At 33.8% G+C, this 17,517-nt stretch overlaps 1 protein-coding gene across 9 annotated transcripts in view; it reads right to left on the reverse strand.

The window, feature by feature from the left end:
* Window positions 1-5,300: 5,300 nt before the first annotated feature.
* LOC105836927 (serine/threonine-protein kinase tricornered) overlaps window positions 5,301-17,517 on the reverse strand; it is a 133,802-nt gene continuing 121,585 nt past the window's right edge. For 6 of the 9 annotated variants that reach the window (XM_036293952.1, XM_036293948.1, XM_036293950.1 and 3 more), the window contains 9 exons: window positions 16,055-16,131; window positions 13,704-13,937; window positions 12,636-12,843; window positions 12,427-12,544; window positions 10,311-10,450; window positions 10,027-10,227; window positions 9,608-9,760; window positions 9,353-9,511; window positions 5,301-9,274 (listed from right to left, as the gene is read on the reverse strand). In XM_036293952.1, the coding sequence (XP_036149845.1) occupies window positions 9,159-9,274; window positions 9,353-9,511; window positions 9,608-9,760; window positions 10,027-10,227; window positions 10,311-10,450; window positions 12,427-12,544; window positions 12,636-12,843; window positions 13,704-13,937; window positions 16,055-16,131 (1,406 nt within the window). In that variant the 3' untranslated portion in view covers window positions 5,301-9,158. The remainder of the gene's footprint in view (window positions 9,275-9,352; window positions 9,512-9,607; window positions 9,761-10,026; window positions 10,228-10,310; window positions 10,451-12,426; window positions 12,545-12,635; window positions 12,844-13,703; window positions 13,938-16,054; window positions 16,132-17,517) is intronic. The other 3 variants (XM_036293947.1, XM_036293946.1, XM_012681317.3) reach the window with 1 other exon arrangement.

The following is a 17,517-nucleotide window of genomic DNA, read 5'->3' on the forward strand; positions in this document are numbered from 1 at the left end:
TAATTCCGACCACGACAGTTGCATTATGAAACACGTCGGTTGTCTTCAATTATCCAAGAATGTCATTAATGATAACGATAATAGCGAATCGATGTAGCTGGATCGTGTTTCGGTTAATCGAGAAAGATAGAGGATCAACATCTACAATCATTTCATAATTTTAATTAGCAAATGCTCAAGCGTTATTTGCGGCTTTGAAAAACAAACTGATTTTGTAATCCTACTTTTTTTTCTTTAAATAAATCGACGATAAATTTCTTTCTAGCGCTACATGTAGAGACAAGAATTTTTCTGTAACATTTCAGACGTGACCGGAACGTGTGGCATGTAGTAGTACTACAAAGGTGATAAAGTTAATGCGTAAGCGATAAAGTTGATTCGTTCTCTCCTCCTTAGGCTCTCAATTAGTATCTTTGCTCGCGGAAAGCGCGGCCGCCATCATAATGCCGAAACGACGAACGGCAACTCGCTCGCTCGCTCGCTCGCACGCTTACGTACGCGTACGCAAAGGAGGCCCGCTCTTAATGCGTGCGTGTCGGTGCGTAAGTGAGAGGCGGAGCCGTGCCTCGACGGAGGTCATAGGGCAATACCAATCACAGCCCCGTGATAACCACTCTCCTGCCATGCGGCCCGCGGATGCGTACATGAGTGCGTGCATGCATGCGTGCGTGCGTGCGTGCGTGCTTGTACGCAATCGCGAACGCAAGCATGCGTCATAGTTGCAAAACTAATTATTTCTCGTAGCGCTCTCGTTGCCGTCGGGCGTATCCTCATCAAACCTCGCGATTTTAAGAGAGGGAAGGAGAGACGGAAAAAAAAAGGAGAGGAAGATCGCCGTGATCAAGTTTGCATACGATTTGCCGAAGGTGTCGATTCTTTGCGAGGGAAACGGGAACGCTGAAGAAACTCCGGCGCGCTTCCAGGAAGTTCAAAGTCTCCGAGGCGCCTGAATCGCGCGGATTTGACTGATTATTGACGACTCCGTTCCGGAACTGTCACGTTCGCTCCGCGTTCGTCGTCGATTGTAGTTGTCCGATAAGAAGTCCACCATCCTCTCGCTATCTAGCTAGCTAGTGCCGCATCTGGCGCTAAACGCGTCCCGTCGGATTAGCAATTTTATCTGCTCGAAGATTGCCTTCGTGTTGTACGAGAAACCGATAACTATACCGTCGCACTTATGCGACCAGCAGGGAATTTCCAGGGAATTTCTATACATATTAGATAGCACATATAACTTGAATATTTTAAACATAAGAATGGACGTAAGATAAACATCCCGATGACTGAACATGGATCTGTTTCTAAAAACTTACAGAAAAATTTATTGTTATTTATATCCTGAGATTATAATTAAATTTTAATATTACGAGATTTAAAAAAGAATTTAAAATTAATAAATTTTTATGTAAGTATCTGGATTATGTCCAGTCATTGAAATGTTTATGTTAACAAATTACTTGAAATAGATAGAAAATTTAGATTCCTTTACTAATATTTTCTCTTATCAAAAAAGATGTATTAATAATCTCAAGTCAATTCTTGTCCAAATGTTAATTCTTTTCCATTTTTGGCACATTATTTGATTTTGGTAGAGATATTTGGTAGAGGATTGATCAAGTTAACACGTGTTACCATTTGTCAGGCGTAATTTATAAGCACGTTAGTCTTTTTAAAGAAAGATAGATGTAATCATGAGAACGCAATATTATACATGCAAATTTTCTACGGTCGCAGAGAATACGCTCTTGGTTTGCGTGGTTAGCAAGGAAAAGAGAACGCATGCGGAAATGGACGGTGATACATCACCGGGATCAATCCAATCGCATTTTCTCAAGAGTCAACCGCCGGCGCGGGCCGTGTCACGACTCGCATAATCGTACGATTTGTACGTGTCGCTGTGCCGCCTACCCTGAGTCGTGGGGTTTCTCTTCGAGGCAACACTTCTTTCATTGCCTCGAACACGGAATTCGCAGCTCGTTTCGTGTAATTCTACGAATAAAAGATACAGTGTGGTCATATTATTTTATAAGAAGAGATATAAAAGGACTCGCCGAGAATTTTGTCTAATACTACATAACTTAAAATCATTTTTTTCATTAAGAAGAATGAACAATATCTTCTTCAAAATCGTGCATGTAACGTTTATTTGTATATTTGTATATGATTTCTATATTATATTTTTTATTTCACATTCGCGTATAAAATGTATCATATATTACATATGAAATAATTTTTTTTTTCTTAATTCATTTATGTTATTTGTTTGAAAGTGTTATTTAACAGTTAATTTTCTTTAGTAAAGTTGACCGGAGATATTTAGAAAAATGTAATTTAAAAAATAGTGTAATTAAATATAATAATAAAAATAATTATAATAACTGTAATGTAGAATAATTAAAATAAGAATTTTCTAAGAGTTTCTTAATAAGTGGCTTTAAATGCAAATGATTTCAGCTTCAATCATTTCTCACAATATAATTCTTCTTTAAGTAAAAATGGCAAATATAATTAGATATAGATCTAGATTAGCCGTTTTGATACACAGAATTTCATTTCTCTTCATATTTTTACTTTTGCATTTTTCTCTAATATATAATAATATAATTATAATAAAACTTTTAATTTGCACTAAAAATTCAATTATAATGCAGTAGATATTATTATAAATTATATAATTAAAAATTAAAATAAAAAATTATTGTACATCTAATAAAAAATTCAAATTTATAATAATAAAATAAACTGTTTGTTGTTTTGAAAATGTATACACATAAAAAAGTTAATATTAAGTTATTGTTATCAAATGACTTAAATCTAAGCTACTAACGCCATCGTATCGGTAAAATGTAGTGAACTAGAGACCAAAACTGGATGAAAGAGGTCAGCAGCAGACGGCAATACAATTACCATCACTGTTGAAGCGAGTTGAAGTGATACATATATTTTCATTAAAAATAACAAATAAAATAAAAAAAGTTTAATTAAAATATGAATTTAATTCAAGTTAATTTGATAGAAACTTATTAATTTTTCATAATATAAACTGCTAATTATGATATGATATATTTGTTGAGTTTCATCCATGGAGTACAAGTGATATAATTAAATAATTTCGTAAAAAGATATAAATAATAATTAAAATAAATATTTCAAATATTTTTTATGTATATGTATAATAAAATTTCAAAAATAATGTTTTATGATTATATTAATTTTAATAGTAAATTGTTTCAATAAAAAAAAACATCTAAACTACTGTATTCTTTTCATCTCCGTAAATTGTCTCCAGACTGTATTTCCGCTGATAAAACTTCATGCTAAAAATTGTAAATTATTAGAACGTCATGCAGGGAACACGTACGAACTGTTTGCGCGACAGAGTTAAAATAAAAAACAATTTATTAACGACATAATTACAATAGTATATTCTGCGTGTGGAAAGCAATATTTCTCTTTTTTTATACATCCTTTATTATTTTATCTCGGACCATTCGACAATGATTCTTCAATTTAATCACAAACCTACTATAAAATATCCGCACTTGATACAGTTCGTTCGTCTTGCGTTTGTGTGTTTGTATTCTGGTCTTCATTTTCTGTCCTCAAAATGATTTGCGTGCACATTTTTAAATAATTAAAACTTTTACACGACAAATGCCACATACAACGGACATCGTGTTATAAATTTAAATGTATTTATTTCTGTACAATCGAGTGCAATAATTGCGCAATAAAATGCATTTGTACCTTTATACGTTTATATGTCGAAATCAAGAAATGGACTCCTGAAATTTTTTAAAAGAAAAAATAATACAATATTTAATTTAAGAAAGTATTGTATATAATTTATAGTCCAATAATTTAAAAAAGTGTACCTTTTATAATTTTTTTAGATTATCACCTAAATAAATTTAATAAATATTATAAATTGTAACAAATATTATTAACTATTATTTTTAATATTCAACTATTGACAAATTAATAATGTATTCGTAATAATAAATTATTATTAATTAATAAGAAACTACATTTTTCTTCTTCTACCTATTTTTCCATTGAAGAACATCTAACAGCCACCTAACTGAGCTTACAGAGCTTTCTACGAAAGGTAAACAAGTGCTTTACTTTTTTATGTGGAGAGAGATTAATTATTATTTTAAAAATTAAATATGATAGTGTTAATGATATCCATATGTGTAAGTTTCCAGACATTTTTAATTTAGGTTTGCTTCTCTATTATTTTCATATTAATGTCGCCAATTTAAAAATTCAAGATGAGCATTGCAGCATCACTGCACTCGCTTGTACCACGACAATGTTATCTAGTCACCGTAGACATTTACGACACGTGGGACTGGCCGTATTTAAAGAGTTTACTATCACTACACTTGAACAGGATTAATCGTGAAGAACTTCTACCTAATAAACGTTATACTAAGTCCAGTTTATAAAATTCAGCTAAAACTGTACAAAACGACAACGAAATTGAGCCGCGCTAATACGGAAACATTTGCGCAATTACAGTGACTGATAACAACTCGTACCCCCGAATAAGGAATTTGTTTAGTTCACACGATTGTCGAAACACACGATTTGCTTCAGTTATTTATTCTCAAGCGAAAAAATGTATTTATTTTATTTTGGTAATGCGTGTCGGGTTTTTTAAGTGGCTCACACGCGACCTAACGGCAGAATGCAGATGAGACGTAACGAAATGTGACACAATATATAAAACAGAGAATACAGTAGGAAGAAAATTTGAAAAAAGATATATTTTCTACACAATAAATTTTTATATAATAAAAGCTAAAGATGTGTGTTTATTATTTGATTCAGATTTAAATATCTCTACGATTTGAGTTTAAATTATTCAAAATTTTGGAATCTATATTTGTAAGAGATTCAAATACAAATCATATATAATGACTTTATATCATATTTAAAATGACTTTATATCATATAATCAATATTATTTTTCTTACAATATATAAATCACAATCTATATATTAATATTCAATCAAGCAATTTTTAATTAACAACAATTATGTTATTAATTAAAAGTTATGTTTCAATGATTTATTTTAACGTTAAAAACCATGATTTACACACTTCTATTCAAAATTATATATTTGTAAATAATATGAATTTGATATAATTCTGATGCTTTTTCTAGCTATCTATTGCAGTTCAAATAAATATAACGGTAATTCAATATTTGATATTTATACTAAGTAGCTTTGTACAAATTATACAGACTTAAGCATAGAATTTTTATTTAACTCTTCTGTTTCTGAACATTCTTTTTTGTAATTTTAAATACTGTACAATACTTGAAGTAGGAGAGAACACTTTTTTTTTAAACTTCGTTACGCCTCAATCCGCACTTCTAGACTTTGCGCTTTGTAAAATAATAAGTGCAACGAAATATTTATCCAAGAGCGCAATCACTCAGCGTGATACAATTCTTGATCCTGGATGAGTAATATGCAACATGTAAATAAATTTCACGATAAACTCATTCGAAAAGTGGTTTTAATATTATCAGATCAGCAATGTTAATCTTTGCAGTTTTAGATGCTCACATTTATAATAACCGAGCCACAATAACGAAATAGATAAATAATCAATATAAAATAAGTTATCAAAAAGAGAGCATTAGTATTTGTACACAGTCAATTTATTTTAAAATTTACTTACCTGCCTCAAATAAACGCGTCTTTCAAAATTTCGCGTTTGCAAAAATAATTTTTTTGTCTGTAAAAACAAAAGCAGACAAAGACTTGAATTTTAGCCAACTTAATCTAGTCTTTATGAAAATGATTGTTTACATCATTTTTGTTCTATTTATGTTTTTATAAACATATTAACATACAATACCAATCATTTACTTCAATAGGAAGATCTAACAGTTTATTATTATTACAGAATTTTCATATGTGCGCGCTCAGTACGCTTTAGCAAAGTTTTTCTAAAATAATCTCACGCGCAAATTTTATGCAGTATGATCTCAATATTTATAACATTACTCATCCAGGTATAAAATGTATTGATCAAATAATCGAAAGACGGCTCCACTCGATATTCGAACGCGAAAAAAAATTATTTCGCCTTGTTACATGCGGCCGATATATGTGCGTGTGCGTATGATTAATCGTATATGCATGATATTACATAATTCGAAAATCCTACATATACGCGAAAAAAGAAATCACATGATTAGATTTGATAAGATAGCTACAAAGAGAAGACGCGAATGTAGGAATCGAAACCTCCGGACGTGTAATCATCGAGAACGTCATTGGAAACAATTCCTATTCGGCGAGAGAAAAGACAGAAAAAAAACTCCTTGCCGAAGAAAAAAGTAACTTAACATCTATTTAGTTTGAATTAGCTAGGAGAGATCTATCGCGGTTTCTTTCATTTAAATTAACTGTAAAATTAACAACTAATCAGTATTCGTAAAATGATAAGAACACTAGCGTAAACACGAGCAAAAACGTGAGATTGGATGATATACCGTACGTTTAACACACCCGTAATGCGATTCATCATGTACGATATACAATAATAAAAAGTCGAGGATGGCAGTACAGCGGTAACCAATTAAACATCGGAGTTCAAACTGCCTTGCTCTTAATAATATTTAGTTGCCTCGTCAGTATTTACAGTGTACATCGACAATCAATACCGTTAAGTCTACTTAGAGATTTCCCTCTCACGTGTCCTCAGAATTACATTTTACATAAAATGTGTAGTAACTCGTGCGCGTACATACATCTCGTCACCATCCCGCTGTTATAATACGCTCGTTCCCTCTTTCTCGCTTTCGGGAAAAAAAAAGACAAAAAATGTACACCCACCTGACTTCGAATTCAGAGCACACCTATAATTCAACACCTAAATTTAGCGCATATTACACTTCTCTCTCTCTCTGCTAAAAGGTATCTATGTATATATATATACTTTTTTACATATATACTTATATATATTTATATATATGCACTGTTCCAGGGCACCGAAACTTGTTGCGTCGAAGGCATCTCGTGGCTATTGTTGTATCATTTATTTAGACTTTCTCTTTAAATAAATAAATTGTGATCACTTCTTCGTTTTTTTTCTTTTCTTTTTTTTTTACTTAGTAGCATGGACGTCAGAGCATCTGTACTCAATGGCGACAAGGAGAGACTAAAAGTATTCCGTAATTTTCTAACTTTCCTGCTTACACGTTACACTCGTCGTCGATTTAACTCTTAGCATAGTGCAGAAAATAGTTTTCATATTTCTTTTTTTCTACTAGCTTCATTCGCGGGTGAAAATTTTTTTCTTTTTTCCTCTTCGTTTAAAGTACTGGCTTAACTGGTAATACATCTAGGCGTTCTCTGCTTTATTTAAACTACCTGAAAATTTCATTCGGTAAACGGCATTAAGATACATACGCAGGCGGAATAGTCGTACGAAACTAATCTCTTCGTCGAATGTACAGTACAGCGTGATTGCGTGATTACTAAGTGGAGACACGCCGAAACGTTACGTGGAAGGAGCGTTGAGAATTTTTCTTTTTACACATGTACTATATTATCCAAAACGCAATATTACGTTCCGAACGCGCACGCGTGCATTCTTTTATTTAATGTATAGGTACTTCTGTGTGTATGTATGTTTGTTATCTTAAATGTTACCTAGTCTTTATCGTTATTACGCTATTTTATTACCAAGGTGCCCTGGTTATCAGCAAAACTACGAAATGTAAATCGTAAAATTGTTCACAGTGCGATCGAAAGAAAAGGTAGTATCCGGTTCCATTGAGTGTTAAAATACACGGGCGTGTGTGCATACGATTTTCTATACATCGTCATAACACACTCGCCATTTTCTTATCGTTTTTCCATCGAAGAAGTGGCATGTCTGGCTCATCTCTTTCGTTTAAACGTACGGATTTGTTGGGCTGTCTGTTAGGAACCTTAATAAGGCAACGAAGGAGCCCTGATTTTTACAAGTGTAATTTTTCTTTCTCCCTTCTTACGCCTTTTTACGGTATCTTTTAAAGTCTAGCATCCTTTATCGTGTATTCACACGGCTAAATGTTTATTATTGCCTTACAAGAGAAAGAGAGATAGAGAAAGAGAGAGACCCGGTGCTGAAAGTATTTCCCATAAGTTCAGTTTATATGATAAAATGTGTAAAATATATATATGGTTATCTTTTTATATATCAAAAAATTTCGTGCGCGTGTCGTTAATTGTCAGTATTTCTCCCAGTTTCGTGAACAAATCTAAGCTCTTAAAAATAGCGCAAAAATACATAATATTATAAAATTTCATTGCAACAACTTTTAGATTTTTAAGACATATCGAAATACGATTAATCACATATATATATGTACACAACATCAATAAAAGTGTAACATCCGCTAACAGACAAAAAGGTCCAAAGATAGCAGACATTTTCAACAACTTCATATATCACAGAGAGTTAATTATAAATACAACGTTCGAACAAAGAGAAAAAGAGAGCTTGATTCGAGAGCTTAGCCGAGCGTTCGACAAATTTATTTCGCATAGTAAAATTTCGTTGACACGCGCGTTGCATAGATAAATAAGTAATGAGAATTACGGGACCGAGTCTCCCTCCGATCATTTCCGTTTAATACCATTACCACAGAGAGCTTATTATGCTATGCTTCGCACAAAACGCATCTTCCGCGGCACGACAATAAAGAAGAATGCTTCTCGACGGGGATACGTACGAGGATCACCGTGAGTCACGAGACTTCGTTCACATCGCCTTATCGCGCGTTATCGAGCTACGCGTCGAGGCGTACAATATTCGTGTATTGTGCACCTTTATCGCTGCCCTCTTATATCCGTCCGTCTGTCCGTTTGGCTGATCGAGCTCGTCGTCGCTCGCAAATGTTGATATCCGTGATTGACGCTATGCAGCGACTATTCGTGCTCATCACGTATGTACAAATAAGAATGACTCGTGTTCGATACTTAAACCGCGCCTAAAAGCAAGACAAGTCAGCCCTCCGCCATACGCGACACCATTGCTGTCGACGACGGCGGATGAGGATGATGTACCAAGGCCGGAATTTCGATCACGTCAGCTGGCTGCTGATTGGCGACGGCACTGTTTATCGAGCAGGAAGTAAGGGGTTGCTATTTCTTGGTCGGTGTGCCCCGTTGTGTCAAACCTTCGAAGCGCTTGAAAGTGTAATTAATGAATACCCAGTCCTTGTATATTACCTCGCCGTCCTGTGGCATTGGCGCGGACGCTATAAAGCAAAACGAAAGAATGATGTGTATATTAAAGATTATCGGATGCAATGACGATAATACAGGATTATACGTACGTATCTCTAATTTTACGTCTGGAAACTCATCAAAGTTCGACGTGTCATCGATAGATCGCACCTCGACCGGTATGGCGGCTGGTCGTTCCCTGATATGCTCCCAATCGACACCACGGAAGAAGGGCGCTAATTTGAGTTCCTCGATGCCTCTTTGCGCCCCTGCGAAACAATCACGATAAAGATTAGTTCAATTAGATTTAACGTCGAGAGACTTCTCTTTTTTAATAATTCCGAGACAAAAATCCAGCAATGTACCTAATCTTCTATCGGCTTCACAACAAAATCTGATAATGGTATCTTTAGCCTCTTCGCTAATGGGAACTTCCGGTGGAAATACTAATGTTTCTCGCCAGTTCATTACTTTTCTATACGTCTCCTGCGGATTTTCACTGCAGAATGGTGGATATCCTAAAATAATAATGTTATTATTAACTTGAATCATAAAAGAGTAATTAAAAATGTTGTTACATTACTGTTCATTCTTTATAATTATTTGGCAATCAATATAACATCATTTAAATAATAAATATCTTATTACATTATATAGTAATATAGATAATGTAATAAATATTTGTGTACATATTAAAAAGATAAAAATTAATATTAATAAATTAATAATTGTGTACATTTTTAAATAATTTATTACAAATAAATTTTTAAAAATAATATCACACCTATAAGCATCTCATACATAATAACTCCCAGAGACCAACAATCGCAAGCCGGTCCGTAACCTGTTTGCAAGAACACTTCCGGCGCGATGTAGTCTGGAGTGCCCACCGTGCTATAAGCTAGCGCTCTCCTGTTTCTCTTCCAGCTCTCGGCTCTCCTCTTGCTGTCCATTGCGCCGCCACTTCCACTCCCGCATGATGTCACTGCATGAGAAACAGACGAGTTAAATCATAAAATGTTACGTAAATATTTCTTTTTGACGCGTGCAAGAAACGTCATTACTTACTGAAATCAGAAGGTTTTGCTTGACTCAGGTCTCGATAGAAATCGGTCCTATGTGACTTCTTCAAACCCGTACACAGCCCAAAATCAGAAAGTTTTATGTGGCCCCGTGCATCCAGCAACAGGTTGTCTGGTTTGATGTCTCTGAAAAATAGTGAGTAAATAAATATACGCAACTGTGTATTCTACAGATATAATATATAAAAGATTACTAATACTGGCATACCATTTTATTTTTTAAAATAACATTCGTAAATATAAACTAGAAAGATCTTCTATCAGATGGTATAGCAGTTTTTTAAATAATAATGTTTTATATTTTGTAATAATTGTTTTCTCGCAACATAAAACTAAACATTTAAAAAATTGAGGCTTAAAACTGGCATACTAGGCTACATTTTCTTTTCCTTTAATAAAATATTTGTATAAAATATTTACAAGTTAATGTATATGAGGATTCCTAGCCTTTCACTTTGATGCAAAACATTTTTTTGTCGATTATACAAATAGCTTATGCTGTTCCGCAAGATGCAACATGTAGCGCAACTATATATAATATAAAGGTTAGGTAAAATTGAATAACTTATAATCATTTTATATTGAAAAAAGCTATAAATATATTATTTCTTTCATTATCAACAAATTATTTTTATTAATATCGTGTTTGTTTTCTGAAAAATAAGCGGTGCATTTTAGGGAGCTTATGCCAGTATTGGTGATTTTCCTCTATAATAATGATACCTTACATTTTTTAATATTTATTTTTTTATTTAAATACATATATATATATATATATATATATGTGTGTGTGTGTGTAAATGTTTGTTCCTCATCTAAGATCTCCGTAAGTTTTTCACCGATTGCTTTGAAATTTTGACATAACGTTGCATTCGTAACCGAGAGTGTTCTTATGGGGACTGATTTTGGAAATACCGTGTGTTTCAAAAATGATGGCCATAATTTAAGTGTAAAAAATAGTTTTTCATTAATATTATTGAAATTTTGACACATTGAGACGGGGAGAGACGGTAAGAGACCGGGAGAAACGGGGAGAGACCGGGAGAGACGGGTAGAGATAGGGAGAGACGGGGAGAGATGGGGAGAGACTGGGAGAGACGGGAAGAGACCGGGAGAGACGAGTAGAGACGGGTAAAAATAGGGAGAGACGAGGAGAGACGGGGAGAGACCGGGAGAGACGAGTAGAGACGGGGGGAGACCAGGTGAGACGGGGAGAGACCGGGAGAGACGAGGAGAGACCGGGAGAGACGGGGAGAGACCGGGAGAGACGGGGAGAAACGGGGAGAGACGGGGAGAGACCGGGAGAGACGAGTAGAGACGGGAAGAGACGGGGAGAGACCGGGAGAGACGGGGAGAGACAGGGAGAGACCGGGAGAGACGAGTAGAGACGGGAAGAGACGGGGAGAGACCAGGTGAGACGGGGAGAGACCGGGAGAGACGAGGAGAGACCGGGAGAGACGGGGAGAGACGGGGAGAAACCAGAAGAGACGGGGAGAGACGGGAGAGACCGGGAGAAGCAAAGAATGTTTCTATTGTGTTTAAATTAAAGTAATAAGAAAAATAAAGATGGCTGTTATTTTATTGAAAAAAAGGAACTTATTTAAAACAGTCTTTTGAATGGATTTCTAAATTCATGGCAGTTTTTAGAAAAAAAGTTAGAAGTACGTGAATAAATGAATATTAGATTTATTAAAAATAGATAAATGCTTATTCAAAATAAAATAAAAAGAGCAATAGTAAAGCAAGACTCTTGAAAGTTAAACAACGAAAGCACAGAAAATTTGAAAAAAACGTAGCATAAGACTAGAGAGCCACAGCAACGCGTGGCAGGGCATAGCTAGTATGTATATATATATATGAATGTATTTAAATATAAATAAAAATATGTAAGGTCTTGATATATCATTACATGAGATTTGAGCGATAAGAATTAAAAAAAAAATGTATTATAAAAACATTTATAAATATACTTAGAATACTTTTAAAAGACTGAAATTACTGACTCTTTGTAATATAATTGATCTTAACTTAATTATAAACTTTATTTGATCTAATTATTTCTCTTTCCAAGACGGATCTTGACATAATCGTAATAAACGTACCTATGAATAAAACCTAATTTGTGTATGGAGTCGATCGCTAACGCCGTTTCGGAAATATAAAATTGCGTGCACTCCTCGGAAAGCGTGTCCTTTTTCATAAGCAGCGTCATCATGTCACCTGAAAATTACATCCCACTCGAGTTATTCGCGACGTCCAGGAATAACGCTTCCGTTTTTAGTTTTTCGCGAGGATCAATAGCGGGACTCACCGCCGGGAAGAAACTCCATTATTAGATAGAGATTTATAGGATCCTGGAAACTGTAGTACATCTTCACGACCCACTGATGGTCCGCTTCCACGAGGACGTCCCTTTCCGCTCTGACATGAGCAACTTGTTCCTTCTCGAGCATGTCCGCTTTCCGAAGGATCTTCATCGCGTACACATGTCCGGTATCCTTCTTCTGCACGAGTCTCACCTGTTCATTTTTTTTTTCGTTACGAAACAGAACAGAGTGTTTTGAGTGAAAATGTCGGCAGACATCCATGGCGAGCGATTAAAAGCGTTCTCTCGGCTAATCTCGAACTTTACGAAAGGGATTCCACTTGCTCTGCGAAGCGAGGCGAAACACTACTTCTTCTGAGAAGTAATGAGAAAATTACGCTCTCTCTCTTCTGGACGGAACTACCGCCTGAGAGATCTTCTCGCGTATTTCTGTTATTATCGTAATTATTATAACCACCAAGCAAAAGTCAATCTTCGTTGTCAGTGTTAAATCATAAAATATAAGTAATTTATATATAACATACATCCAACGAGTATGTCATATTATTCAAGATGCCGTTAAACAAAGAGAATGTCATTTATAATATCATTAATATTTCCTCTTGACAAATTAAGAATATTCGGTATTTGTTACTTAATAATGTTACCTCAAAAATGTTTGTGTACCTAAGCACACAAAGATTATGTAATTCATATATAGATTTATGTAACAAAATTATCGCAACAAAATTGCACTTTCGAAATGGAAAGAAAAGCTAAAGTCAAAATATAAAAGGAACGTACATAATTTAGCACACCTATGTTAGGATTTGTACTTGAAAAACCAATGTTAAAGTTTCTTCCGTATTCTTTCAAATTACATAAACTACTTACAACTTGTGCCATGAAAAAATAAATTATACATCGATTACGACATCGCAACTCTTCGTTGTCATTACATTGCAAAAGAAGTTTCGCTTCACTTTTTCAATCTACTAGCCCAATTTAACATCTAACTATTCTAATTTGCTCGCCCGTTAATCGTCATACATCAGCTATCGATTTTTTCTTTACCTCGCCGAATGCACCTCTGCCGATAACCTTGAGAGGCTCGAAATCCTCGACGCCAAGCCTGGACCGCTTTAGTCGGAGGAACTCTGTCTCCTTTTGGGCATGCTGCAACCTCTTCTCCTGCTTCTGCTGCTCCGAGAGGCCTTCATCCTTGAGGGACTCCTCGAGCTTCGCCAGCCTCTGCTTCCGCTCGATGTGCTGTGCTATCAGATTACTGTAATAGTTCTCCAGCGTTACCTGCAAAAGGCAAAACGCGATGCTCAGGTTATCATCATGTATACTAAGCTTGTATGTATCCTCTTCTTCCTGCAACGTTGTCTTACGCTCGAGAGTTTAACATAATGCAATCGATAATGTTTTTATCTCGCGCGCGACAAAACCACTTCCGCTGGTCGTACGCGGTTACCACGGCTGACGCGATTATTATGCTCGTCAAGATCAGGTTTGCACTCGCGAGACGTTTCGGAGCCAACATTTTACTCTTCGCTGGGACAGCCGCGTAGAGGTGAAGAATAAAAGAAATTCTCAAATTTTCTCGTGTAACCCTGTCACCTTTCTAAACTAAAATTACTTATAATTATAACAGCAAGAACTGCAGATAATTCTATTTTAATTACATTTCATTAGTGTAAATGTTTGAGATTATAATGCAAATTAAAATTCATGTTTCAAAAAAGCAAACGCAAAGTAAACAAAATGAAAGTGACGTAAAAGACAAACCAAAAATATATGGCTGATCACCTTTTATTATTGTTTTCGACATTTAATAATTTTCTATAATTATATGCATATATAAAAAAACATTAACATTCGTAAATATAGTGTCAATCCACAGCTGCAAAATATTCGTGATCTTATTTTCGTCTAATAGAACGTTAAATTTTCGAGTTTTTGTAATTTTCTCCGTTTCTAATTTCGCCGACTTTTTTACAGTTTTCTCAACTTGTAACGACCCTCTTCACGTTCTAAAAGCTCGCGCAAACATGCTGACATGGTCAACTTTTTTTTGCAACGGTCAACAATTGTTATTAACGAAATTATCGAGCATTGTCGGCAACGGCGTTGAGTAATCGCGTGGTAATTAGCGTTTCGCAGTAATTAGTGGGAAGAATTGGCTAACTTTCAGTAATTTTTTTTCTCAGGAAAGTATACGTGGTTATTAAGCAAGAAGCATTTCAAATTAAGTGGAAATTTTCGCAATTCAATAAACAATACAATATAATCAATTGCAAATATTAAACTGCAGTCATTTTATTCAACGGCTTAATATTTCTCTAGTGCTAATTAAATTAATAAGACAACGATCGTTGTCAATATAATTATTAACATAATGTTTCTAGTAATATAACATTTAGATATGTATATTTATACCAAGAGATATCTTTCGTGAGCTAATTAAATTTCAAATTTTTCAAAGTTTCATATTTTATAAGATTTTCAAAATTACCATCGTAAATATAGATTACGTATCGTTATTTATAATTTTACTCGTAACAATACAGTGAACAGACGGAATTGCGAATTTTATTACATTATTAACTGTAATCCTGAATGGCGGCCAATGGATTAAATACAACTACGCAAGAGTATATTACAATATCCATCTTATTAAAACGGCGACCATTAATTAGCAACAGTTCGTCGACACTGTTTCTACGTGCGCCGGTTAAAATTGTTTCGATGTTGACCCACATTTCTTGCTCATGCAAATGTACCTGAACACTCAAGATTTTTCGCCGAGTAATGAGAACGCGAATATTAAATTATCAGTCATAATGTAATAATTCTATCGATTTCTTCTATCGTTCTTTTAACTGATTGATTATATGACAGGTCCATACTCAATTTAGATTTACTAAGAGCTGTGTTATTACATAAGTCAATCACTGTATTATGTAACGTGTGTTTGTTATACAAGTTTCTTCGTTAAACTGTGAAAGTTAGTAAGAAAGTTTAATCAGTTACGTGCCCTCTCTTATCGAAACTTTAAGATGCGAGTATAAAATACATGTTTAAACTGTTATTTAATATAAAAATTTTAAACTGTTGGTAAACTGAAAAATTCATTTCAAAAAATAAAATTGTATTTTTAATCCGAAATAAAGATAATTTAAATTTCTAATTATCAATTTATTAAATACCTAATATTTTAATTCTGCAAAAATTTTTATAAATAATGAAGAAGTAACTTGAAAATTAATAAGAAAATCTTTAATACAATCGTATCAATGTTTTATAATATTCTGCATATTGAATTATATATTTTAAGTGCAGGATTGACAAATGGAATATACAGAACAGAAACGGTAACTATCTTAATAGAATAATCAAGTTGAAACTAAATCCGAACTTACCTTGGCCTTGGTCGCCTTGTCCAACGTGTGGCCGCTAAATCGGATCGTGCTCTCGGTAGCCGCCATTTCCAACACCCCTGCAACGAGCATAAGAAAAGAGGTCATTCAGTGTCATCCAATTTGCAGAGTTAACATCTCCTAATGCAACTACTATCAATGAAAATCGCTTGAACGAATTAAAAGGCAAACGACACCCTTGCAAAACTAGCCCACAATTTGATAACGATGTATTAAGGAAAAAAATATATTAAATATTAAATATTATTTTAAGATATTTGTTTTGCCGATTTAGTCTCTTATGCCTTACAATATAATTTCATTGATATTTTCAAATCGGGAAAATTTGATGAAACTAGGAAGTTAATCATTATCATCATTATTGGAAAACGTTGATGTTGAATATATTTAAAGAACACTCTCGATTTCCAATTGTCACGTTTAAACAAACAAGATTTAAACAAAGAATTTGCACGCGTTATAATATTAGATTGCTTAAAAACTTCACTATTTTTTAAAGATAAAAAAAACTGAATTTTTCCACACCCGCAAAAAATGACGAAGCATTATAAATGCGCGTTATGAGCAAATCATCCCGCGGCTAACATAAGCTTTGGACCGCGTATTTCCATTTGAAGGCCGACATGTGGAAAAAGTGAGAATGTCTGTCATATAATTATTTTACCCATTTTTATGAGTCACTCCACTGCAACACTAATTTTTTTCTGTGAGATATACTTGTAATAATGTTAATATTCAGTAAAACAAAATAGAATAATAAAATAAAATGTTTTGTGCAATTATTGAGTAATTATCGAGCACTAATTATATGTAGTATTGTAAATCTATTTAATTAAAAATTTTTTTAAATTTAAACTTGTATAAATTTGTAAAAAAATTTATATATACAATATAAGTAGAAAATTATATTTAATACTTTATTTTTTAATATTTAAAAAATTTATTTTATATAGGAACCCTGTATTCAAGTTTTTATTTATCTTGGGGAACTTATATTTATAATGTATTAATAAAATAATGATACAATTATGATATAAAGATATTCCCATTAATTAATTATTAATAGTAATTGTAATTTGTAATATAAACAAGATATTTTTACATTCCTATTTTATTTTCATTAGAAAACAAACTTATGAGCTCTTCAAATGAATGTTGCATATTACTTTTCCAAATGCAAAGACAAAGTATCAATAAAATATATTTTTATTGTGGTTTAATTCAATATGTTGTGATATATTGCTTCTAATCCTTTTCCTTTGAGATTTGGGATTAATGTGATTGATGACAGTTGCTTAGAGTAGCCCATTTACAACTTTTGGTTTTACACGGTTATACGCGGTAAAGTTCCTCGCGTTACTCAAAGGGATTCTCGGATGAAAGGACCTTTGTTAATTGTGCGTTTTATAGTGCCACATAATGTACAGATAGATTTACAACCGCAT

This window comes from Monomorium pharaonis, chromosome 11, assembly GCF_013373865.1.
Source record: "Monomorium pharaonis isolate MP-MQ-018 chromosome 11, ASM1337386v2, whole genome shotgun sequence".
NCBI lineage: Eukaryota > Metazoa > Arthropoda > Insecta > Hymenoptera > Formicidae > Monomorium > Monomorium pharaonis.